The sequence below is a fragment of the Zingiber officinale genome, chromosome 4B (genome assembly GCF_018446385.1).
Source record: "Zingiber officinale cultivar Zhangliang chromosome 4B, Zo_v1.1, whole genome shotgun sequence".
In the NCBI taxonomy this organism is placed as follows: Eukaryota; Viridiplantae; Streptophyta; class Magnoliopsida; order Zingiberales; family Zingiberaceae; genus Zingiber; species Zingiber officinale.
The window spans coordinates 3750134-3777654 of NC_055993.1; the positions used below are offsets into that span (position 1 = coordinate 3750134).

Consider the following 27521-nt stretch of genomic DNA (forward strand, 5'->3'; position numbering starts at 1 on the left):
CAATCTCCCCCTTTTTGATGGAATGACAATCTGGTTAAGTTAGTGTTAACATATGCAAGAAACTACATGCATTTATGTGGTTTTTAAAGTTAGTTTGTATTTTTAAGTTGGTTTAGCTAACTTAACCACCTAACCCTCCCCCTTTGGCATTCATCAAAAATAAGCAGGGGTAAATAATCATAGTGTTGAGTTACTGCAAAAAGTAATCAGATTTTGCAATATATTTTGATTTAATTTTTAACACCAAAAAATAGCCAAATTGACTTGGGGGAGACAAGTTAAATTTTGAAAAGTATAAAGTTAATCAAGTTTCATTTTTCAAGTGTGTAAAGATTTTCAAATCAGGTTTTCAAATTTACTTTGCATGTTTAAATAACAGTTACTTTTCAACAAGGTAAATTTTCAACTTCAATTTTTCAAAATAAAGCAAAAATTGAGCAAGTAAGAATAATTTTTCAAGAAGTAAAATTTTTGCCAAAATAAAGTTTTAAGGCTAATTTGATAAAAGCTAAGTTTGGAAAGTTGAATTTTCAAGCATATGTTACAAAACTGAATAAATTTAAATTTGCAATATTCAACTTTTAAAATCAGGTTTAAAAATTAGGTGGGATTTAAACTTAGTTAAATTTAACTTTTTGAAAACTGGTGTTTTAAAAATAAGTTAGTTTTAACATAGATGTAAAAAAAACATTTTTCAAACATACATTAATTTCTCCCCCTGAACTTGACACGTATCTTTAACCAGCTGTCTAACCAATTAGGTACTAACTAACTATCAGAAGATAGTAGCTTTCACTTGGTTAGTCAGATTAAGTTAATTATAACCAGTCAGTGTTTGACTTGACTGATGTATTTTAATCTGATTAATATCTGAATTGTATTTAATGTCCAGACTTATGCTGATGCACTGAAATAAGCATCTTAAGTCCAGACAGTTGGCCTATGCATCTCACCCCTTTCTATGTTTGTCAAACACAAGCAAGGTAAACCTAAGGTGTTGGTGAGATGCTCAAAAACTAGTCCTATGGGTACATGCTTTCTAAGGATTCAAAACTAGTCTAAGGGCAAAACTGTTTTTGAAAATCTAAAAATGGAAAGTTTTGAAAACAAATAAGTTTGACTTATAATTTGAAAGAGTGATTTTTGAAAACAATTTTGAAATTGAAAATTCCTAGTCTATTGAGCACATTCCTAATTTTCGGCGTAAGTTGCTAAACTCACTTTCAGGGAGTAGTTTTGTAAAAATGTCAGCTAAATTTGATTTGGACTCAATGTATTTGAGTTCAATATCACCTTTAGTAACATGATCCCTGATAAAGTGGTGCCTAACTTCAATATGTTTGGTTCTTGAATGATGCACAGAGTTCTTGGTTAAGTTAATTGAACTTATATTGTCAATTAATACTTTTACATTTGTAATGTTTAAGTTGAAATCTTTTAGAGTATGCATCATCCATAGTAATTGTGCAACACATTCACCTATAGCTATGTATTCTGACTCAGTTGTAGATAGAGCAACACAATGTTGCTTTCTACTGAACCAGCTAACAAGTGATGAACCTAATAATTGGCATCCTCCACTTGTGCTCTTGCGGTCTAATTTACATCCAGCATAATCTGAGTCAGAATACCCTATTAGTTCAAAATTATTGGTTCTAGGATACCAAATTCCTACATTTATTGTTCCTTTAAGATATCTAAAAATTCTTTTAACTTGTGTCAAGTGGGATTCCTTAGCACAAGTTTGGTATCTAGCACACATACTAACTGCAAATAAAATATCAGGTCGAGTACAGTAGGCTACCTATTGCACTCCTATAATATTTTAGGTCAACTGATTTTCCATTTGGGTCATTATCTAAGATTGTGTTCACTGCCAAAGGTGTTTTTATTTCTTTTGTATTTTCCATTCCGAATTTTTTAAGTAATTCTTTAGTGTATTTGTGTTGATAAATGTAATTTCCCTCACTTGTTTGTTTGATTTGTAATCCTAAGAAATAAGTTAATTTTCCTACTAGGCTCATTTCAAATTCTTTTTCCATTAGATTAATAAATTCCTCTAAAAAATCTGAATTTGTTGAACCAAATATTATATCATCTACATAAATTTGTGCAATAAATATGTTTGAATTTAATGATTTAACAAACAAGGTTGGGTCAATTTGACCTTGTTTGAATCCTTTAGATGTTAAGTAGGATGTTAGCCTTTCATACCATGCCCTGGGTGCTTGTTTAAGTCCATATAATGCTTTCTTTAACTTAAATACATAATCAGGGTGTTCTAGACTTTCAAACCCAGGATGTTGACCTACATAAACTTCTTCTTTTATTAGTCCATTAAGAAAGGCAGACTTAACATCCATTTGGTATAGTTTGAACCCTTTATGGGCTGCATAACTTAGTAACATTCTAATGGATTCTAATCTGGCTACTGGGGCATATGTTTCATCATAGTCAAGTCCTTCAACTTGACTAAATCCTTTGGCAACCAGCCTAGCCTTATTTCTAGTAATTTCCCCAGTTTCACTTAGTTTGTTTCCGAATACCTATTTTGTTTATATTATTTTATTATTCGTAGGTGGTGGGACTAGGTCCCAGACCTCATTACGCTCAAATTGGGCTAGTTCTTCTTGCATAGCTATAATCCAATCTGGGTCTAGTAGGGATTCATCCACAGTTTTGGGTTCAATTTTTGAAATTAATGAAATTTGACTTAGGTTTCTAAAAGATGATCTGGTTTGAACTCTTAAGTCTGGGTCACCAATTATTTGATTAGTTGGATGATTTGGGTTTACCCTTATTGTTTTAGGAGGTTGATTCTCTTGATGTTGTTCCTCTTCTTCATGACTTAGAGTTTGGTTGGTTTCTGGAACAAACTCCGGTGGTTGTGTAGGTTCTATGTCTTGTTTAGTTTCTTTAAATTTTACATTAGTAGTTTCTTCAATTTTTAAGGTAACCTTATTATAAATTCTGTAGCCTCTACTATTTAGGGAATATCCTACAAAAATTTCATTTTCAATTTTAGAGGTGAATTTTCCTAAGTGTTCTCTTGTATTTAAGATAAAAACTGGGCACCCAAATACCTTAAAATATTTTATGTTTGGTTGTTTATTATAAAATATTTGAATTATTGTTGTTCTGTTCTGTACATAGCAGGCTGTACTAACGGCTTCTGCCCAAAAGTATTTAGGTAGGTTATATTCATTTAACATTGTTCTAGAAGCTTCAAGTAAGGTTCTATTTTTTCTTTCTACAATTCCATTTTGTTGGGGGGTTTTAGGGCATGAGAACTCATGATGGTAACCGTTTTCTAGACAAAAACTGTTAAACTTGTGATTTTTAAATTCTCCCCCATTGTCACTCCTAATTCTTTTAATTTTAATATCTTTTTCGTTTTCAATCTGTTTGTAAAAATTTGTAAAGATTTCAAAAGTTTCATCTTTATGTTTTAAGAATTTTACCCAAGTAAACCTAGAATAATCGTCTATAATTACTAAACAATATAAGTTTCCATTTATGGATTTGACTCCATGGGAGTCAAAAAGGTCTAAATGTAGAAGTTCTAAGATTGAGTTAATTTGTGGTTGATTTGTTTGTTTGTGGGTTGATTTAGTTTGTTTGCCTTGTTGACAAGCATTACATATGGTTGAATCTAAGTTAGGTAACTTTGGTAAACCTTTTACAAGTCCATTTAGTTTACTTATATTTCTAAAGTTGGTGTGAGACATTCTCGTATGCCATAACCAAGTTTCTTCTTTTTGTGTTAAATAACACTTAATGGAAGAAATGGTTAAGTTGATGACATAGATGTTGTCTTTTCTAAAACCTTTTAGGCTTATGGTAGGATTATCTAGATGTTTGATTGAGCATTCTGTAGATAGAAATTTGACTTTATACCTAGTATCACACAATTGACTTGTACTTAGAAGATTATATTTAAAGTTTTCAACAAGTAAGACATTTGTAATTATAAAGTCTAATTTTAATTCAATATTACCTATACCAATTACCTTGAGTTTGCCGTTGTTTCCAAAGGCAACTATTCCTAGGCTTTTGTAAGTGAGTTGAGTGAACTTGGTGTGCCAGTCATATGTTTGGAGCAACCACTGTCCAAAATCCACTTGGTTTCCTACAGTAAGTAGGATTTAAAGTTAGTCTTTTGAGCATGTATTAATTTAAGTTTAAAATTAAGATTTTGAGATTAATTGAGTTTAAAATTTAAAATTTTAGGTTTAAAATTTTGAAAATAATTTTTAAGTTTAAAATTAGAGTTTTAAGTTTAAAATTTTGAAAATGATTTTTAAGTTTAAAATTAGAATTTTGAAATTAATTTTTAAGTTTAAAATTTTGAAAATAATTTTTAAGTTTAAAATTTTGAAAATAATTTTTAAGTTTAAAATTAGAGTTTTAAGTTTAAAATTTTGAAAATAATTTTTAAGTTTAAAATTAGAATTTTAAGTTTAAAATTTTGAAAATAATTTTTAAGTTTAAAATTTGAAATTAATTTTTAAGTTTAAAATTTTGAAAATAATTTTTAAGTTTAAAATTTTGAAAATAATTTTTAAATTTAAAATTAATATTTTGAAATTAATTTTTAAGTTTAAAATTAGAATTTTGAAATTAATTTTTAAGTTTAAAATTAGAATTTTGAAATTAATTTTTAAGTTTAAAATTTTGAAAATAATTTTTAAGTTTAAAATTCTGAAAATAATTTTTAAGTTTAAAATTTTGAAAATAATTTTTAAGTTTAAATTAAAATTTTGAAATTAATTTTTAAGTTTAAAATTTTAAGTTTAAAATTTAAATTTTGAAATTAATTTTTAAGTTTAAAATTAGAATTTTGAAAATAATTTTTAAGTTTAAAATTTTGAAAATAATTTTTAAGTTTAAAATTCTGAAAATAATTTTTAAGTTTAAAATTTTGAAAATAATTTTTAACTTTAAAATTAAAATTTTGAAATTAATTTTTAAGTTTAAAATTTTAAGTTTAAAATTAAAATTTTGAAATTAATTTTTAAATTTAAAATTTTAAACCTTATTCATCTCACCCGATCTATATTATCAATCAGGGAATCCTATGATTTTGTGAGATGAAATTAGATTTTTTTTTTTTCTTGGAGTTTTGGTTTAAATTGAGTTAGATTCAGATTTAGCTTTGGTCTCCACAAATAGGCATTCTTCGGATAAATTTCTAAGCTTGGTGAGTCACATGGACGTCATTAGAAGTAACCAACCTTTCGAGATTTTCTGAATAGTCCTATCCACGGAGCTTAGTACTAAATCTTGGTCTAACTGATTAGGATCCATTTAAGGGTAGCTTCGGTCAGTTCCACTTGGCCAAATGCACCAGATCGAAGCCATATCTTTCTAGACATGCGATGCCCAAGCTTCCCTAACGTACTATCATCCAAAAATTTCTCCAGTATCATGATTCAAGTTAAACTTGGTCTCTTTTTAACTAGTCCTAATTACCCTGCCGGGTTAGTTTGTTTTGGGTTACCCTGTCGGGTAGGTTAGTTTTGGAGGTGCCAGCTATTCTGGAGCCTCCCCCTGAATTATTGGCAATTAATTTAGATTTTGGTTTTAGGCTTGTGTCGATTCTTTTTATAGTTATAGTTAACTTGGTGATAATTTTGTTGATTTTTAAACTGTTTAGATTTTGAATTTGATTTAGGTTTGTATTTTGGATTTTGGTTTGGTTTATACACTTTTATATAATGTATTTTTTCTTTAGGTATATAATATTGATTAAGTCCTACTTGCGTGGTCAGACACGCTTTCGGAACCCAAGCTAGATGGGTTGACTTGTATTGGGTTATTAATGATTTGAAGGTTTTATTTGAATTCGACTTATATCCTAGTCCGGTTTTATTATAACATGCTTTTTGATTATTTAGGATTAGGTCTAAATTTTTTGATCTTGTTGTGAATTTTTCTAACATCTCCTTTAAATTGTTTATTTCATTTTTAATGATAAATTCTCCTCCTCAAGTGTTAGATCTTGAGTTGGATTCGAATTTTTAATTGTTCCTTGAGGTTCGATTTTCCTCAAGAAGTAATTTGTTTTCATTTTCTACTTTGGTTAATTTACTATTTAAACAAGAAATGATTCTAAAAACTTTTGTTTAAATTAAAATATACCTCATTCGAGCCTTGAAACGAGTACGGACTCGTGGCTTGTTTGGGTTCAGAACCGTCTTCATCTTCCGACTCATTTTCGGTTTCGACGCGGGCCATCGGTGCGAGGTGGCTCGATGTTTGCTCTTCTTCCTCCGATTCGTCCAGGAGTCGTCCCACGTTGCTTTGAGTGCTTTCTTTTGGTTGGCTTTGGTTTGTCGAGCTTCATTTTGGACATTCGTTCTTGTAATGTCCCTTTTGTTGCACCGTAGCAAGTCACGTTCTTTTGTTCCGAGGAGAGCTGATCTTTTAAGGTCCTTTTGCTGAAGCTCCTCTTTCTCCTGGTGAACATTTTTCTTACCAAGTTCACCAGGTGTTCTTCGTCTTCGGAGTCTTGGTCAGATTCTTCTTCAAATTCAGGCTTGCTTTTCTTTTCTTTGGAGGAACATGCAAATAGAGCTATACCTTTCTCGGCTCCAGCATTAGTTTGTTCGTGTAATTCTAATTCATAGAAAAGCTCATCTAATTTTAAGTTAGAAAGATCCTTAGAAATTTTGTAGGCATCCACTATTGATGCCCACAAACTATTACGTGGAAAGGCGTTTAATGCGTACCTTATTAAGTCTCTGTTCTCCATTTGGTGGCCTATCGCATGAAGCCCGTTGAGGATGTCCTTGATCCTCGCGTGTAGTTGATTCGCTGTTTCTCCTTCCTGCATTTTTATATTAAAAATCTTATTTAGAAGCAGGTCTCGTTTTGTTACCTTAGCGTCGCTCGTTCCCTCGTGCAGTTCGATCAGCTTGTCCCATAGCTCTTTAGCGTTTTTGTGTGGACCGACTCTGTTCAGTTCTTCTCTTGTCAATCCGCACTGTAGAGTGTTGATCGCTTTATTTTCTGTTGATGCTTTTTTCTTGAGATCTGCTGTCCAGTCTTCAGGATCCACTAGATTCCCGGCATTGTCCACTGGAATTTTGTAGGGTCTCGTAATGCTCATCCACTGGTCGAAGTCTGTTTTGAGGTAAACCTCCATGCGCTTCTTCCAGTAAGGGAAGTCGTCCCCGTTGAAGAGTGGAGGTCGCACTGTGCTGAATCCTTCTTGTTGGGACATTCTGTGCACAGGTAAATAACCAAAAAAAATATCCCAAGACTTGGTCTTGGATTAGTAGTGCGGGAAGAGAAAAATAGAAAAAAAATCTAGATTCGTGTTGCACTAATTTAAATTGTTTAGATAAATATTAAGTTAACGAAACACCAGTTTTAAAATTAATTATCGAAAAAAAAATTCACCCCCTGTCTGATTGGTGGTTGTACCAAATCAGAGCGGTACCTGCTCTGATACCACTTGTAGGACCGTTAGATTCGATAGAGGGGAGGGTGAATATCGATTCAAAAAAGGACGACTATTAATGCAGCGGAAAAAAAATAGACACAGATATTTTTACTTCGTTCGGAGCCTGTGACGACTCCTACTTGAAGGCCCGTGGTCCTTGACCACTTTCGTTGGGCAATCACTAACAAGTCGAAATATGATTACAGAATAAGTACAGGAAATGCTAGTGACAATAAAGCAATACCGACAAAGAAAAATAAATAAAAACCGGAGGAGCACTTTTGTCGGAGCGTTGTTGACGTCGCACTTGAACGTCGAGCAGCAAGACCAGCAGTAGAAGAGTTCTCAGTAAAAATTGATTGTTCTGAAGCTCCTGTCTGGGGCTTCTTTTATATGCTGTTCCAGGCGCCTGGATCCCTTCCGGGCGCCTGGAATGTGACGTAGCTGCACAAACCATGATGCTCCACGTGGCGACGACTCGGCTGGATAGAATTCGCCTTCCGGGCGCCCGGACCACCTTGTTTCAGAAAACTCCCTTTTCCTGCAAAACAAAGTTAGTCCGAGACAATATATACCCTGCAACATAGATTATTAGCACATTTATAATAGTATGAATTAGCACAAGTTAGTATGACTTAGATTCCGTCTTTCCGAGACCGGAATCTAGTCACGATCTCGACTTAGATATCCGAAATGGATCTAAGTCGGATCGACGCCTAATGTTCCCTTCCCGGGAACGCGTCCTCGCAGTCACTCCCCTCCAGTGACTTACCTCACTTACCTGCCAGACGTCCGGTCAGCCCGTCGACCCGTCTGGACTTCTCGCCAGCTATCCGGTCAGCCCGTCGACCTAGCTGGACTTCTCGCCAAGCGTCCGGTCAGCCCGTCGACCCGCTTGGACTTCTTGCCAGCTATCCGGTCAGCCCGTCGACCTAGCTGGACTTCGTGCCAGACATCCGGTCAGCCCGTCGACCTGTCTGGACTTCTCCTGCACACTCGATCAAAGTGTCAGACAACAACAAAACTAACTTAACCTATTTGTCATTCATCAAAACCTGGGTTAAATCGTTAGTGCTAACCGCACCAACAGACAGTTCTGACCATGCTATCAAGAAGCAGGGACAATAGAGAAGCACAATAGGAAGCAAGGGGAGAAGAGAAAAAGAGGTATTCGTGGTTGTTGGCTGGACAAGGCAGCACCTAGGGCTCCTAGAGGAGAGAAAGTAAGCGAAGTTGTTGTGTCTAAAAGAATTCATATATCTCCATAATAATGTAATATTGTCCATTTTGAACTTAAGTCCTCATGATTTTACTTTTGGACTCTACCAAAAAGTATCATACCAAGAGATATCTTCATCCCTTTTAAACCCACGATCTTTTTCATGTCTTTCCCATGTGGGACTTTGATTATATTCCCAACAATTCTCCCCTCAAACGAAAGATCACCATTACTCTCATGGTTTGGGCTTCTCCGCAATCAACTGGTCACTCTTGACCTACTCCGATTCTCCCCACAAGCATTTGGTCACTCTTGACATGCTCCAGACCTCTCACAAGCATCGATCATCCTGCCCTGCTTCGGGCCTCTTCGTAAGTGTCTGGTCACTTTTGACCTGCTCCAGACTTCCTCGCAAGCATCCGATCACCCTGATCTACTTCAGGTCTCCCCGCTAACATTCGGTCACTCTTAATTTGATTCATTTATGAACACTGCTACAATATCCTGATCTAAGATATTTCAAATGTAAAAGTGATCTCAGTCGCAAAAAGATATCTCAAACGCTAAACACTTTGAGTAACAAAAACAAATCGCACAAAAATCAGCTTTTACCGGAGAAGGATTTTCCAGGCGAGAGAAAACCTAGTTGTGTGGTATGGTGCTGAGGGTTGATCGTGGCATAGGGAGAGCTTGCGTCGACAAGTGATGCCCTAGTTCGTCGGTCTGTATATTAGACAGAAAGGAGAGGGCTTGCGTCGAGGGAGAACTAGCTGATCAAGAGAGGGCTTGCGAGACCGAGAACGTAGCGAGTTGATGCAGAGAGAGCTCGCGTCCGAGCTTCGGTGAGAGAGACAATTCGGTTGACAGATTCGGCGAGGGAGAGCTCGTTGATCGAGAGAGGGCTTGCGGCGAGGGAGAGCTCACCGATCGAGAGAGGGCTTGCGGCGAGAGAGATTTTTTGGGCAGGAGAGGGCTCACATCTACGAGAGCTCACCAATCGAGAGAGAGCTCGCAACTAGGCGATCGAAGGAGCGCGTCAAAAAACTTCTCACCACAGCGGATGATGATGTGACAAGTTCCACGTCACCTCTACCGTAGGAAAGCACTGAGGGGAGCACTTATATATATATATATATATATATATATATATATATATTCGCTTATGCTAAACGTTATTCTGACTCAAAATTCCTAATTATAGTAGCTCAAATATTGTTCTGTGGCAGCAAAGCTTATGAAATGTCAAATAACAAAAAGGCGCACAATAGATTCACGCTTTTTTTGTTTTATGTTCGAGTTCAAAATATAATATGTATATATTATTTCTGACGAAAATTACCTTTCTCGTCGTCTTTTTTTGAGAAAAGAAAATGGAAGCAAATTTTTTTTGTTTTATTAATTAAGTTTTAAATGTAAACATACAAAAAAAAAAAAAAGTTTTAATTTTATTTTCTAATACAGCCGAACTTTTCTCCGAAAAAAGAAAATAAGATGATAAAAAAAAAAATCAACGTACTTTTTCGGTTTTTCCTCTGTTTCTTTATTGATGTAAAAAAAAAAATCTAAAACCATCTTGTTTTTATTCCAAATGGAATAAAAACGATATATTATATGAAAACATAAAATATATATTTTCTTTCCTTTTTCTTCCTCGGTATAAAATTGCGTTAACTGGGACCGTGCTATCATTCATCTCAGCAGGGTCCGCAGGAAAAAACAGAGAAGAACAAGTCTCATAGAAACTTAGAAATAAATGCAAAGAGCAACCATCCAATACAACTCACTTCTGTTTGCCTTTCTGTGTGCATGGATATCAAAAGGGAAATATTTTCTTTTGGAAATTAAAAAAGAAGAAATAAATTACGGCTGTCAATTGGCAATGTTAATACATGTAAAATTCGCCCAAGGATCTCTAACAACTAAGGAATGGAAATTCAATGTACAATAACTACAAGTTGAATTTTTCAAGTGCTAAGGCGAAATTTACCATATAATGCATAAATGCGGTACGAGGCTTCGGTCACAATATCAGTCACTGTTGGTCTGTGCCACTCCAGATAAGATGGGGCGAGTGCTGAAACTGTTGGAGACTGGACAATAATGCAAACGTAAGAAGCCCACGCAGTTACTTTCGACCAAAATGTTGGCATCTAATTTTTGTACAACAAATCAGAAGAGCTGGAAAAATAAGCTGGTGGAACCATCCGCAAATGATCTAATGTCTGCCGGTTTCACCACAGCTCGGCACAAGGGGCAGGTCCTTTCTCTCTCGAACCTGAAAAGATCAATGATTAACCAGCTTAATATCAAGCAATCAATCGATTACTCTCCAAAGGGTGTGAAGACACAGCGAGCATGTTTCAAATGGGAGCTAAAACATCTTTTGACTTCGGTTGGGCTTTACTTTCAACCCAGGGCCAGGGCTTGACCACACAAGACAAGCGATGCATCGCTCATGTGGCAACCAGAGTGCCAGGGCTAACCATGTGCACAGCACTGCCGAAAGATGCATGTGTGGCTCATTTGGCCTGAGACCAGAGCCCTGTTAAGAGGAGTCTGAAAAAGTAACAAGCAGCAGAACAAGTTGGTTTTTGCTAGGGTTTTGAGCAGGAAAACCTAGGGAGGAGAGGCATCAAAGAGTGTGAACATTTTTTTTTATTTGTTAATCTAGGTATTCAGCTCTTCGAACTGATTAATCTAACCCGGCCTCATGGAAGTTTCCAACCGGCCACTAGATAAATTCGGAAGCACAAGCGGCTCCTCAGCCACCAGTCAATGTCCCAGATTTTTCATCGAAGGAAAATTCCTATAGTACGACGTAGCTGGGAATCGACGCTCACTTGGCTACCAGGATTCATAAACTCTAGTACTTAAGCCTGGAGGTCTAGAGTTCGAATCCTGGGGAAGGTAAAAATCCACTGCCAAGGGTGGAAAGTCCTAGTGAATAACGGCACAGCCAAGGGTCGTCGGTCGACGACATTAGAGGTCGCCAAATGGGCCGACGACATAAGGGTCACCAATGGGCAGCCGCAAGGGCCGCCCAAGAGGCCAAAGGGCCGGGTCGTTACAATAAAAAGACGCCTTTTATTGTAACGACCCGACCCATTTGGCGGCTCATTTGGCGACCCTCTGGTCGTCGACTGTCGACCGTCCGAGTGCTTGGGGCCGGAGCGCCTCTGCCATTGCACCGTAGCCCCGGGGCATCAAAGAATGTGCACATATACCTTGGTCTAGTCGCTAAAATAAATGAGAGGTCAAATCATGCACTACTGAATGGAGGAAATGACCTGAGTTTGATTATCATGTCACATCTAACTAAGACAATGTTCACACAACTAGGCGTACTATTGTTCTTTCAATTCATTATACTCAAGTTTGCACGAGTCCGTCAGCAAATTTGAGATAACACTTGTGTTCAATTTTGATGGCTAATAATTTTTTTTTATCTTTCATAAATTTTACCCCTCTCAGTGTGTGGTGTGTGAGTATATTTGTTGACACTAGTATGGATTTCTAGATTGATCATCACTTTTGATAAAATAATACCTTTTCTGAATATCGCTTTATATTGTTCAGGAAGTTGCACACGGAAGCATAATACTACTACATTGCCAAAGTACAATTTACCTCATATTGGAAAAATTATCAGAGTTTAATAAATCATAATGTTATTCAAGTTTGATTTGCTCACTCAGAGATGGTAAGGGTTCATGGATAACGATTCTGGGGGAAAACATCTCATGGACAAGTACCTGAAGATTTGAGAAGTCCGTCCAATGGTCCCCCAGATGTTGAACTTTAAGAGATAATGTGTAAAAGAGAGTTGAGCAACATAAAGAGTTCAATATGCGAGCGTATGGACAAGGCGTTCTACAACCAATACAATGGTTGTAGAGATGAAGTTAATGAATCCAAATCAAGGGATTATCTTTGCGCTTATAGAGCAAAGTACATTACAAGCAAGTGGTTTTGGGAAGATATCTTTCCTTTTCCTCCTGGCCACTGGTCTGAAACAAACTCTTTGGAGTAGAAATAATTGAATACTAGATTAGTATAGCCGAGTACAACCTGCCTTTCAAATCCAATCTACCAGTATGAATCTAATGAAATTAAGATGAGAGATGATGTTTTGCATGCCTAACCCTACCTCACCATAATGGTAATCTCCATCCATATCTATGTTCATCCCGGTTGATTCGATGCTGCATCCCCATGCAAACCATGGCTTTCCAATTGATTCAAGTAGAGATGCAAATGAGCCGAGCCGAGCTCAAGCTTGGGTCGGCTCGAGCTCGAGCTCGAGCTCGAGAAAATTAAAGAGGCTCGGCTCGAGCGAGTTTCTGAATTTGAGCTCGAGCTCGGCTCGTCCATTTAATCATGGGCTCGACTCGAAAACAGTGAATATAAATGTAAAAACAAGTGCGCAAGCTAGGATTCGAACCTTTCAACCTCTAACAACCTAATGAAACACTCTAACCACAAACACCTCCTCAACTTATTATTTAATTTTAAAGTAGTAATTATTTTAAATATTAGAATATTAAATTAAACGAGCTTGAATAGGCTGGACGAGCTCGGTCAACTCTGAGCTCGAGTCGAGCTTTGACTGATCTGCTCGCGAGCGGCTTGACTCATTTACAGCCCTAGATTCAAGTGGATAAGATAATCTGGTGTGCATGAGGCAGACAACCTAGACTGATTCCAGATGTAGACGCTATAGACTTAAGGATATACTTCAACTATCACCAACTTGGTCCTCCAAATTGAACCACTAAAGTGGGATATTAATAGGGAAAATACTAGTAAAAATGTAGTTAAAAGGGTATAATAACTGTTTATTTTACATAACTACCTTTTTTATTACTTGTAAGTTTAAAAATATTAGAAATGTGGTAGGAAATGTTAGCAAGTCTATAGTGACACTTCTGTTGGAGCAAAGGCAATTCCAAGAGTAAATGAGGCTCTATAGTGGACACTTACAGTCAAATAGAAGCCAGAAATGCTTCTTTAAGGGCAACTTTTCTTGATTGTAGGAATCAATTAATAACTATTGTTTTTTTTTAAAAAAAAATTAGCACCAAGTATCCCGCTACTAGGGTAAATCGGGAAGCACTCACACGACGACCCATCATCCCAGCACTCTTAGGTCAACCGTTCATTAAGGAAAATTCATCCGTTAATTCGCCTCGATCCTTAAATGTCTGGAAACTTGCCGCTGCACCATTGCCCCGGGGGCAATTAATGAATTAATAACTATCGTTGAACCATCAACATGTTGTCACTATCACAACCAGACTCACTAACCTCAGGTATTAAAGTTTTTGTGATTTCAGCGTGAAGTTCAGTGCAAGGTGGTCCTACTTGAAGCATGGCTTTGATATTTTTTACTTCAGCATTTTGATTGAGCAGCTAATGGGACGATTATAGAGAGAGATTAATATTGTATCCCTGCGGATGCTGATGCTTAGAAGAGTATTATTCATGGAATTTAAATATCATCATCATGTTCCCAATATGAGGTTGGAAGACACCTTGTTACAGGTGAGAAAATGATAAAGCCATGTCAATGATGTAGGCAAAAATAGTTCTAGTGTTTCCTCATGAAAGTTGGCATGGATAGACTTAATAAAGTATGAAAGGTGAATGGAAGATAGAATACATTCATGTACTAAAAGAAATTATTATAACAATGTGGGCAGGAAATTCTACAACATGTAAACTTATGACTGAAGGAAAAAGGCTGTAGATCAAAGGGACATTACCATTCAGAGACACAATCTTCACAGAAGATGTGATTACAGCTGAGTAGGATTGGAATATGCAACTTCTCCTGGCAAATAGTGCATAGGTCACCAGAAGCAACTACCTGCATCAGTTCACACATTAAGATAAACCTTCATAAGGATTTTTTGCTTAACAGAATCTGGTGATAACCATATAGCAATTATTGAAGAAAAAGCACTAGAATTCTGTTTGCAGATAGATAAATCTGGCAATGACCTATTCAGATTAAATTGGCAGAATGACGGTGTTGATGTTCAACAGTTCAAGTGTCACTAACCAACAAATCTATAAACACAGCATTTATCTGCTAAGCAATTATCTAGATACTGAAACCTTGACTCAAAAGTCTGAAGCAAATAATGTAATTATTTAACCAATCAATAAAATACTCCCATGTGCTTGCAATGTTGTCTTTTCAACCAAGTGGTTCCAACTCCTATTTTCACGTTTACTCTCAAAATGACAAAGAGTGGTAGACATAAGAAATGTTTAAAAAAGTTGATATTGTTTACATCAGTGTAATGGGATATCATGGTTTAAACAGGATCCACTATGTTGTCTATCCACATACAAGAGAACAAAATAATATCCTATCCCAAAACCACATCGGACTATTTTTCATTTATACAATCAATCTTGTGTTTGCTTCACTGCCTACAGTTAATTGTGATAGTCCATGGCATGGTTTTTTTGAGCACTTGTGACAAAATTATATTGCACCATAAGTCGAACTAAAATTCTAGCAACTGAGTTCCTTATCTTTGACTTTAAATTGACTGGGCTAACCATGGATATCTGGAAACTTAATGTACATTGTCATGGTGCTGAATCTGTTAAATGGATGATGATAACTAGTGTTCATTTTGGAGGAGAGCACAAGATCTTCAGTAAAGAATAGGAAAAAAATGGTTGGGCTATGAATTTCTTGTCCATTCTTTCTTCCAATGTATACCTATTTAATGGTTACAATGGGTTCACATCTCAAGTATATAGTTCTAGTGTTAATCTAGTTCTAATCTGGTAACACCTAAATCCACAACACCAGACTACTACAAGTAATGCCACATCTAGGCTCACTACCATCAATCACCCACAAAATACCATAATGTACCATATTACTCCCCGCCACACAACTACAATTGCATAACCACTCCATACATCACACTCCACATATTTGCAAATGGAGCAACCTGCAACCAAGGTTCAAAGTCTCAAGCTGTGCTGGCATTTCAGAGTTTAAATGGAACATACTGTTTCAATACTGGTGTTTCAATGTCTAGTACCGTTGGAGAATTGGAGGAGAAAAGAGGAAGATAAAAAGAAGAGAACTTAACTTCCAACTTTATGTCCCATCTAGAAGGGTACAATTTTGACAATGTATTATACATAAAAATTACAAAAAATAAATCAATATTATTTCAATTTATCTCGACATGTTTTATAGTATGTCAAGGGGTGGTGTGACATGATAGTCATTAATATGATTGACCCAACAACATACAATTGATTTACGTGTGTTGAGTAGTATCAAATTTCGATAATTTATCGAAATGATACATTTCGACCATGCCACTCGGCACGGGACAAGATTCCAAGCTAGAGCTGCAAACGAATCGAGCCAGCTCGAAAAATATTCGATTCGTATTCGAATTTATCGAATTCGAACATGTTCGAACTTTTTTTCGAGCCGAACTCAAGCCCAAATTATATTGTTCCAACCGCTCGCGAGCCTTAATATTTATTAATATAAGTTAAATATATATTAAATAAATAAATTTCGAGCCTTTCGAACCTATTTTCGAGCAATAATTCGAATAGTTCGCAAACATGTTCGAATATTTCGAGCCGAACTCGAACCCAAGCCGGCAATCCCTAATTCGAATCGAACTCGAACCAAACATTTTGAATTTTTCGAGCTTCGAATCGAGCTCGAACTCGAATATACCTAATTTTTCTACATATTCGGCTCGATTCGATTCGTTTACACCCCTATTCCAAGCTATGCCTGCAACATCCACCCTACCTTAAAGTGGTTTGTCCTCAAGCATATAATCATATCCTCTGGAAAAAAGAGGATTGAAGTATTGCATGAGCCATGTGACGATGAGAGGCACAACGATACTCTAAATTGTTCCGTGACATTATCAAAGGTGCATGATCCTCTTTTGTCTAATTCTCCTCCTTATTGGATTTTCTCCTTTGTCGCTCAAGATCCCTCCCTGCTAGGGTTCATGCTCAACACAGTCTGGGACACCAACTCACCTCATTCTGATCGAGGGTTAAAAGTACTACACCAAGATATGAATAGGGTCATGGATGGAAAATTTAGTCCAAGAGCAAAATAAAATAAAAATAGTAAACAGATAAAATTCTCCATCCTTTACTACCCCTCAGTAGTGAAACAGATTCTATCAGCTTGCCTCACAACCATACTGCACATCGGTGCTTGAGAGTGAAATTTTGTCCATATCTGGGTAACAGATTGCATAAATTTCAAAGAAATTATTTGTCTCACATTTTGGCAATTAAGATCAACCTGCTAATGACAGGGACCATTAATCACAGACGTAACCAAGTTGAGTAGACTAGGGATATCATTTCAAGAAAACATGACTCAATCCTACATGCAAAAATTTAAAAAAAAAAAATTGCATATGATCATCAATGAAATAAAGACTGAAACCTGTTCCATTGTTGCATAAGAACCATAATGTACTTCTTTGCGCGATAGCGCCTTTACAGCAGCGACAAAAGATTGAACCTGGAACCGAAAATGAAATGTTAGGTTCTTGACATCTAAGAAGGCACAATTTGTTCACTGAGACTCCAATATAAAATAAAACAGGTAACACAAGCTCAAGAAACCATATACTGGATACTTTAAAAGAGTAGAAACTACCTTCTCAACAATTGATGTCAACTTGAAGGTAAGGTAGAGTCCTGTAATTAGAGAGGAAAAGATGCTTCCATATTCTTTGTTCAGAAAAAAACGATACCAAACAGGTGCTGGCAACAAGCCACGGTACAAAAGCAGCAGGTATTCAACAAGAGTTAGCATTTGGCCCTAAAAAGAAGAAGACTAGTAAACTTGCCTAATCATTAAATGATACTGTTATAAAGGTAAATATTTATTGAACTGAAATAAACACAAGTCTAACAAAACGTGATTTACCATGTCGAATCTGCCATTAAAATTCAATGATTTATTCATGTCACCTTCTTAGGAAGGTATCTCCATAATTATGCTAGTTCAGAAGCATAAAAATGCCCACTTGAGGATGCTATATTACCTCTGAATTAATCCTCGGAAAACCGCATGTGAACTTGGAATTTAATATGTGAACTGAATTAATTGTGTACATTATATGTCAAGCATCCACCTGAGACACTATCAGTGATTAAAATGTCGTTTCGTGCCGCCCGGCACGGACGGTTTTTATCATTCCGCCGGCAAAGCGAAACTGGCACGTTAAGCGCGCGCGTCTCGAGCAATAGGGATGCATTGCTAGACACTTCTGATGTCGTCGGAGGCATCGCGATGCGATGGCGGAACCGAAAGCATCGCGGGACGCTTCCGGTAATGCTGGAGGTGTCGCCGGACGCTTCCGGTGCCGCCGGAGGCATTGTTGGACGCCTCCGGCGCCGTAGGAGGCATCACGAGGGTGTCGGGAGTCGCAGGGGTGTGCGGGTTTACTGTGCAAAACTAATATTACAATTTAATAAATCAAACAATTCCTACTTAAGAAGGAGAGCCTTGGCGCGATGGTAAAGTTGTTGCTTTGTGACCAAAAGGTCACGAGTTCAAATCTTAGAAAAAGCCTCCTGCAAAAAGTAGGGTAAAACTGCGTACAATGGATCATTCCCCGAGACCTCGCATAGCGGGAGTTCGTGCACCGAGCTGTCCTTTTTTAAACAATTCCTACTTATGTGTGATATTTTGAAGAGACTTTTATAAACCCTAATTAAATTATCCCAATAAAATATAAAAAATATATTTAAAATATAAAAAAATAATAAATTTATTAAATAATATTCTGAAATTATTTTTAATGTTTTAAATTGTATTTAAAAGTTGTAAAATAGATTTAAAAATTCTAAAAATAATTTAAAAATTTTATAAAAATTCTAATAAATCAAATTTATATTCTGATATTTTTAAAATTATTTTGTATTTTTTTACTATTTTAATGTTTAATTGATATTCTAATTTTTTTTACTATTTTAAATATATATTATTTAAATAAATAAATAGTTAATTTATATAATTATTATCTATAAAATAGTATTTTATATTAATTTATATAATTATGATTATTTGATCTGGATATTGGAGAACTATAAAGGTTATGTATCAATTTTAATTCGAGTTATTGATAGATTAATTTTCTTTAAAGAAAATTATATTTAATTTTTTTAACAATATTAAGTTGTTTAATAATGAAGAACTTATATAAAATTAATATACAATTTATTTTTAAATTATATACAATAAATATATTTATCTAATAATTACTATATATAAATAAAAAAAATACCGAAATTGTATCAGTACGGCACGATTCTATACCGAAATCGTATCATTTCGGTCTGGGACCGAAACCTTGGCACGAGTCGAGATTTTAAACCTTGGACACTATTTCTTCCATGTCAAATTTCACTAAAAAAAAAAGCAACCCGGTGCACGAAGCTCCCGCTATGCAGGGTCCCGAGGAAGGATCCATTGTACGCAGCCTTACTCTACTTTTTGCAAGAGGTTGTTTCCAAAATTCGAACCCGTGACCTTTTGGTCACAAAGTAACAACTTTACCGTTGAGCCAAGGCTCTCCCCTTCATATGTCAAATTTCACTATGAACAAAATATTATTTAATACTCCTCTCAATTGTGGCAAGGCAAGCTGCACTGTAGCCCAACATCTGTACCAACTTAACTAAGAATATATTTTTTCCATTGTTAACACTAGTCCCTAATGCTCCCACTTAGGTTAGTTCAAAAATATTATACAACTACAACTTGTTACAAAATTCAAATCTAAGACGACAAATCTTCTAATTGATCATGGAGTTAAAAAAAACAAAGTGACAATCTCCTAGGATTGCGGGCTTGTAGCTTGTACCTAGCAAAGTGGCAGACCGGCAATTAATACCTTTAGTTTCATCCTCTCATACAGTGTTGTATTGGAAGTTGTTCGATATGTAATAGTGTAGGGATCAATATGTCAATATTATAATAGTTAAGTGCATATTTATGACAATATTTTGTAAATGATAGAAGGAGAAAGGGGGAAAGAGAACCCTAAGGAATTTTTTCTGTAATATTTATTTTCCCTTAACTTGGTATCGAGTCACCCTATCTTCTTGTTGATTACCATCCCCGCCTAGTTCCTGTTCATGCACAACTTCCATGTCGTCCCAATGTCTCAATCTCAGTCCAGAGTCCATATGGCTTCTCAACCATATGTCCACCATGTGTTTGCTTTGTTGTCACCCGCAAACACAATCATGTCCTCTGCGCAAGCACCCTCGCAACCACACATCCTCCACCTGAGGACCCTCGCACTCGCAAGCATCCTTTGCGCGAGCTCCCTTGCTTCTTTGTGAGAGCTTGCAGCACAATTTTCTGTGTTGCATGGCACGCACTTGAGATATTGAGAGCCAAGCACCCATTCAACCTTTTCTTTAGCCAATCTCTAAACTCAGTAATAGTTTCAACCCGTTCCTTGGGCTGGCAACCCTCACATTCATATAATAGGGAAACAGTAGCGAGGAGAAGAGGGTGATGAATCTGCATTGAGTTGTTTTGCTTGAATGGAAGAGGAAAGAGAATCAATGGTTAGAGTGGATTTGCAAATGCAATCACAGTTAATCGTGGTAACCAATAAAAAAGGAGAGAAACCCATGTTAAGGATCGATTGGATGAGCGTCGAAGTTTTGTTCTTGACACAACTTGTGGGTGCATAGATAAATGGTCAAATAAACTGTTAAAGTGTAAAAATAGTGGAGCCTGTGTGTAAATTAACAATAAATAAGAACATTTTATGTAACTAGGAAAGTGCATGAGAGGAGAGAAGACAACTCCAACACAGTGAGCCTATGCTTGTGGACTCCCCATAAAAGGATTGAAAAGAGAGACTTCACTCTTGTTTCAAGTTGAGAGAGATAAAATATTTTGTTCTGATAAACTAAAACAATTTCACACATATCCACTATACTAAAATATATCTAATAATAATATATGAGTACACAATAAAGTATGACTAAACCTACATGTCTAACACATTAGCCATAAAAGTTTGGCCCCACCTTGCTAGTTGAACTATCAAGTCTTATGTTTGGGTATTATGTCATTGTTCTCTTTTAGCTAATAGCATTGAATTATTTTTTTTCGATTTGATTTTTGAAACAATTCTATTTTAAGGTTCTTCTTAAGGTTTCCCTGACCAAAGCAAGGCTCAAGATTTGAAGAAGATCAACCTCTCTGTTTCACACTACTCCCTTCTGTGAGCCATCCCTTCAAATCAGTTCCCTAAGTATGAGCTCTCCCCTAATATTCTTTTGCTCTTTCAACTACTTGCAGATACTAGCATCCTAATTTATTTCCTTTTCCTGCATCTTTCAAAATTTTAAATTCATCATTGCAAATTTAATTTCCTAGGTTATCAATTTCAGGCTATTTAAGGAAATTATTATCTACTGAAAAGCAGATTATGTTATGGTCTTCTCCAACATGTGCGTGGTTTAAATAGTATTATTCTATTCCTTCAACTGTCTTAACAACTTTCGTGCATTCATTTTGTTAAAATTGCTCAATAAATTTTGTATGCATATCAAAAGCAACTAAATCTAATAAGTAATTTGGATAGTCTCCATATTTATTATGCCCCAAACAATTCACAACCCAGTTCAGTACAAAGAGGAACTAATCTAAAAGAGCAACTAATAGAAATTTTAAATTGAATTACCTGCTTTCGATATTTAGGGCCCCTACTATTTTTGAAGTACATCAACAGAACACACTTGACCACCATAGCAGCTTGCCGCGCCATTGTATCTGGAAAACAATAAAATCAATTATATGATGCACTCAGGAAAGGAAGATCAATAAATGAGCAAAAAAAAAAAAGAGCACAATTTAGTTCATAAAAATCAACCAATTTCAAATATTCATCAACAAAAAGTGCAAGATTTTTCTGCTAGAATGTTTGGAAAAAATGGGCGAAAAAAGACGAATCCCTAGCAACAAATGTTATGGCTGATCCATCTTCCGAAAGTGTCACCAATAACACTAACATGTCATCATTCTTCTAAACATTAATTGTGCCTTCTCAGTCTCCATTAAGAGGAATTCAATAAATTTGCAATTGTCTTGCACTCATTGTCTAATGAAGTTGCAAGTAAAAGATGCTAGAAAAGTTGTCTTAGCACTGCCACTTCTCAACATACAAATGAGAATTTTAAACCTAGTTTTAAAATCTTGTTCCAAGCTAAAGTTTTTTGATATGCAACCAAAATGAAATAGTACTATTGTTGTGTCGGTGTGCCAACAAGTGGTGTTGGTGGCACCGATGAGGCATAAAGAGAGTGGAAATGAGGAGGAGAAGAACAAGTGGAAAAGGAAGAAGAATTTTAATTTTTGAGATTGATCAATTAGGAGATATCTATATCTTACAGTAAAACCATGAACTTAATATGCTCAAAGCAACTAGTGTCTTAGGTACTAAACTTGCCGACCATCTTATGGATCCAAATGTTATACACTACTATCAGGACAGGGGAGTCATTATCTATAATCCAAGAAAATATCACAGAGTGATTGGGAAATTAGCTCATCAATACTGGTCATCACATTTGCTATAACTGCAATCAGTCATTTCTTGAGTCTCCATGTAAATCATTAGGAGGCAGTCTTCAGTATCTCAAGGTCGCCCAAGGCAGAGAACTCTTATGTTATGATATACAACACCTTTAGGTTTCAGGATATGCTACCGCAGATTAGGTAGGTTCCCCAGCAAAATAGGTTGTTGTGTTCTTCAAGGCAGAAAATTAATATCTTAGAAAGCAAGAAACAAACTTTGGTGTAAAAATTAAGTGCAAAAGTAAAATTCAAGGCTATGACTCTAATCACACATGAGCTAGTGTGGCCCAAATTGCTAATGGATGAGCTGAATTTTGATCCTGAGTTATCTTGTGTAATCAATGCTAGCATACGCATTGTCTCCACGCTAATCTTTCATGAGAGAGAAACCACATAGATAGATCATAGATTATCATTTTGTTACAGAGAAGATACAATCTAAGGACATCATATATCTTTTGTCAATTTTAACATCCAATTAGAATATCTATTAGCTAATGCTTTCAGAAGTCCTAGAATTGATTATATCTGTAGCAAGTTGGAGCTTTTTGATATCATTAAACTAAATTGTTGAGAACCTAATAGTAATATTGTAAAGAAACAAGACTTTTTCTATTAAAATATATTCTGTTTATAGAAGGTACTGCCTAGTGCAAATAGCCAATATTTGTCACAAATTATAGATCTAAATAAAGCAAAGCAGTTCAAATATTGGATTTGCTTTTCAAATTCTATATAGTTTGTTTTGTTGAATTAAGAAGTATTCTACTAGTATTAATTTGACCTGGTCTATTTTATTTGGTTGTCAAAGCCTAGATTAAGAGCCTTAAATCCATTGTTTGAGACAATTTAGAATGAGTGAATAAAATTAACAATTGTTCCATAGGATCAACAATAGGGTATGGTTGTAACAGTCAAGATTACACAAGACTAGGAAAGGGAAGAACCTTTCTGTCAATGAAGAACAAAAATTTCTCATAGATCAGATTTCATAAATTCTTTGCCACTGGCAAGTTTGGTTTTCTGCAATTCGCTCACTCCTTCCACCAGAAGAAAATAGCAACCTTAAAACCTCTATGGATTGTCCTACCTCACATTATACTGTGTATCGTATAGCATGCGGATCAAGCAAAGCAATGATACAAGATAGCCTTAATCCCAAAAAACAAAAGTAGCCAGCATGGAAGAGTACCATTAACCATAATGATAAATAAGGCCTGCCAGAATGGAGGTATTTCTTTGGGAGCTAGCATGATAAATGGGTATAGAAGGTCATCATTCCTGCACCACCAGTACACACCAAGTAAATGAATTGTGAAGGCTAGAGCAATTCCAACAAGTATAGGTATTTTTCGCTCGCCCTGCAATTACAAGTGAATTTGTCAAAATACAAATCATTTTATGAAAACAAGAAGAAAGTATGTCCAATACATAAACAATGTAAAAAATGATTCTTCAAAAGCACAAGAAATCAAACAATTAAGACAGAAATTTTATTGACAATATAACATACATCGGCATACATGTTCTTTGATATATGCATGTGAGGGCAATAGATAATGCTAAATGTGGAGTCCCTGCTTTTTGAGGCATGCATTGCATAGCTGATTCTTATAATGAATCTTTTCATACTACAGAGAAAGAGAATTCAAGGAGCAAGGTTGAGTTTCCTGCTGTTTTATTAATTTCAATAAAGTCAATTTTAGTACTTAATAAAAAGAACTGAGCATATCTAGGTAAAGTTAGCTGGATATGACGCAATCTTTTACTATAAAATTTTCAATAAATTATGGTGTTTACAGGATTAAAGACAGCAGTTGAGTACTTCAGATATATCAAAAGTGAAAAAGATAAGAAAAGAACAATGATGGATGATGCAACCCTGGTGGCTGGTAAAATCTACCTGTTTTACTGAAAGTGTGTGGGTCCTATCTTTGTGGGCCCTAAGACAAAGAGGGTTGATGCATGGACATGCAACCTTTCAACTGCTTATGACTCAAACGAATTCGCCAATCTGGGAAAGAGCGACCATACAATTATAGTAAGGTTTTCCCTCCTCTTCATTTATCATTAATCTTTTCAAAACTAGATGGGAATTTGCATTGTCTCAAATAACAGTTCGTCCATGCACATGCAGTGCTTCATTGCATCACATATCACAGTATATGCATATGTAATCACACATTATTTTAATATTAAACTAGCTAACCTAGCCTAAATTAGTAAGTTTTTTCTGTTCAGCTTAACTAATATTGTGTATATTCAATTTAACGTGTACAAAATGGATTGACAAAAGAAGAAAGAAAGAGCTCCCTTGGTAGAAAATAGTATGACATGTATAGAAACACTACCTGATGGTTTATGATAATGAAAAGGTCACACTTTCAATCAAGCTTCATGGGATCTGACTACCAAAATTTTGAGAGCTAATGAGGTATCTAAATGAAGGAGGTGGTTTGTCAGGGGCCAACACAAGGGGACTAGGGCTGGGCCCACCCCGCCCTAAATTTTTTCTTCCCTTTAAACAATTATAAGAGATTGTCACACTTTTTTAAAAATTATTGATTCTTTATAGTATTTTGCATCCCTAAAAAAAATTAATATAAGTTTCCTTCTCTTAACTGGTAATCTTGAGTCCAACACTAAGCTTTGTAATAGAACTGCCACCAAGTTTTGTAATAGAACTACTGTGCTTGATTACGAAGAAGTTAGTGATGATTAAATTTCTAATGAAGATTACCAATATTGCCATCAAATCTTGAAGATTTTCATAAGAACTACATGTTTATCTATTAATAGGATTTGCAAACCTAAATTTTATTTTGTTATGTAGCAGGTATATGCTATTTTTGTCAATCATCACTGATTGCTAAGTTTATCATTTTATGAAAACGAGTGTGTTAAATATTTTCTTTGGAAAAATCTACAGATGCATGTATTTGTTGTCTTGTTGATGAATCTTCTAGTTCTCAATCAAGTATCCATATGTAGATGGTGGTTAAGGAGAAAAGAAGATAACAAAAAAATATTTGGACTTAGGTACACTATATTAAAACATATACATACAATATCCAACCTTTAAAGCAGTTTGCTTTCTCAAAATGTCATTTGATTTGAACAACACTGTAGCAATCCAAATAGTGATGAAGAAACCTGCAGATGTTTTTCAAAACGTAAATTATTTATAAAGTTGGAAGAAAATGAATTGTTGCATGAAGCAGTCAAGAAGCAAAAGGTAAATAAATAAATAAACAAACATATCCAAGTACTTGTGCGATATGAAAAATTAGAGGTATTAAATATGAAGTGCAACAGAACATCTAAAGATTTAAATCATTCAAGAGGGAGATTTTGTGCAAGTTCAAATATTCTACTTTATAGTGAATATTCTTGAAGCCAAAAAACTTCAAGAGTAACTATTTGAAGCAACAAGCAAATGAAGATCAAATAAAAATAAAATATTGTATTAGAGATAAAAGTTCTATTCAATCAGATAATGAATGTGCATCGACCAAGAAAACAAATGATGTTCGAATGAAATAATTGAAAACAACATATAAGTGCATGTTAAATTGCATACAAATAAAACGTGATGAAACAATAGTGTCTAACAGTTATTAATTTACAAGAAAAAATTGAAACCTAGGAAACCCTCTTAAATAAGAAAGACAACCAACTGATTCAGACACATCACATGAAGCATTATCATTGTAGTTCGCATATAAAGGTTATGGTCAAATAGTCTATATAACTAATTTCATGACACAACAGGCAAGAAATTAAAAACTTCAACCTGATAGAAAATACCTTGCAGATGCTGTCTGATGAACACTACTAAAAGAAGCAACGAGAACGGCAGTATGTGCTCAATCCACCTAGCAATCGGTTGGATATTGTATCTCTGGTTCGCAGAGTCCCTAACATTAGCAGTGGGTGTGTTTGCCTCGCCGTCCGTGCTCTGACCACTATTGCTCGACATAGCATCCGGTAATGCTGAAGAAGAATCAACATCCCCTACGCCAATTTCGTTCACTCCATCTCTTCCAAGCCTCTCGGACAAAACAGTGAACAGTTCTCTTGAGTCGCCATTTCCGCCGGGGCTCACCACCTGATACGACCCAGCTGCCAGGTGCTGGGCCTGATTTGGCCCCATCCGGAGACGCTCCTGATCCTCGACCGAGATTATCCTTATAGCAACCTCCCCGCTTCCGCTGGGAGGAGAAGCATCCCCGATCTGCCCATCTCGCATCGCTCCAACGACCAAACTTTCGTTCTCCGACTGGTTCGCCCGCTCCCGCAAGACTCCGGAATACTCCAAAAGCGCGTGGACCAAAGAGGAGGGCGCAAGGCGGTTTCCGTATCTCCTTGAGAAGCCCATTTCGCCAGCACCGCCTTGCCCACGGTTGGAATCGGGGCTCGCGGGGGACGATTCCATGGCCGGCGATCGAATCGACCAGACGGAGATTGTGCGGCAGATCCAGAAAGGGGGCGGAATGCTTTTTGGGAGCCAAAGAAAACCCTAAACTACGATCGAATGCACGGGAAGAGAATGCTCAACGATTGGAACTTTGTTTCCCCTCCTCTTCTTCTACCTTCTTCTATCTATCGACTAAAAATCCAGCCTTCTATTTTAAGGCTGACTATTCTCTTTGACTGATCGCGGAAGCAGAGGAGGGTCTTTCATGCTGACCCCGTTACGGAAATGATCATCGATGACTTTGATGTTCGATGTTAGATCACGGCCGCCACCAACCCTTAATATTAATTAATTTTTTAATATACATAAAATGGACCTTCTAAAGTTTATCGAATTTATCATTTAGGGTACTTCCAATACATATATAATACCGAATTTCAATTTTAATAAATTAATACATAAATTTTATTTAATGAATACTTAATCTAAAAATATTAAACTGATGAATCATCCCTTCTGAACAATTTTCAATTTATTCTGATAGTCAATAAAAATTTCTATAGACTGAATCGATCATTCAAAAATTAGTCGACATATGCTAAATACCTAATGCTAACAAAATATATATATATATATATATATATATATATATATATATATATATATATATACTTTACAATTCAATGCACCATTTCCTCACAATCAATAGTATTAAAATTTATCATTTGGCACAACAGGCTGACCCGCTATTTTAACAAGGCGGATTGAGAAATCTTCAACCTAATCCAATAGGTTACAAGTT

General features: G+C 35.8%; 1 protein-coding gene across 1 annotated transcript; it reads right to left on the reverse strand.

Moving 5' to 3' along the window:
* Positions 1-10469: 10469 nt before the first annotated feature.
* LOC121974467 (E3 ubiquitin-protein ligase RNFT1-like) lies at positions 10470-27026 on the reverse strand. Its single transcript, XM_042525543.1, has 8 exons — positions 26110-27026; positions 25379-25455; positions 23495-23663; positions 21410-21498; positions 17350-17514; positions 17134-17211; positions 14429-14532; positions 10470-10941 (listed from the first exon to the last, which is right to left on the reverse strand). The coding sequence occupies exons 1-8, from the start codon at positions 26735-26737 to the stop codon at positions 10836-10838; spliced, it is 1416 nt and encodes a 471-aa protein (XP_042381477.1). The 5' UTR covers positions 26738-27026; the 3' UTR covers positions 10470-10835.
* Positions 27027-27521: the final 495 nt, after the last annotated feature.

Bases quoted from the DNA above. Each gene is read 5' to 3' on its own strand.
- LOC121974467 (XM_042525543.1), bottom strand. From the start codon at position 26,737: ATGGAATCGTCCCCCGCGAGCCCCGATTCCAACCGTGGGCAAGGCGGT. The intron at 25,456-26,109 runs GTATTTTCTATC...AAACATCTGCAG, and splicing joins CATCAGACAGCATCTGCAAG to GTTTCTTCATCACTATTTGG. The intron at 14,533-17,133 runs GTTTCAGTCTTT...GAACTGATGCAG, and splicing joins CTTATGCAACAATGGAACAG to GTAGTTGCTTCTGGTGACCT.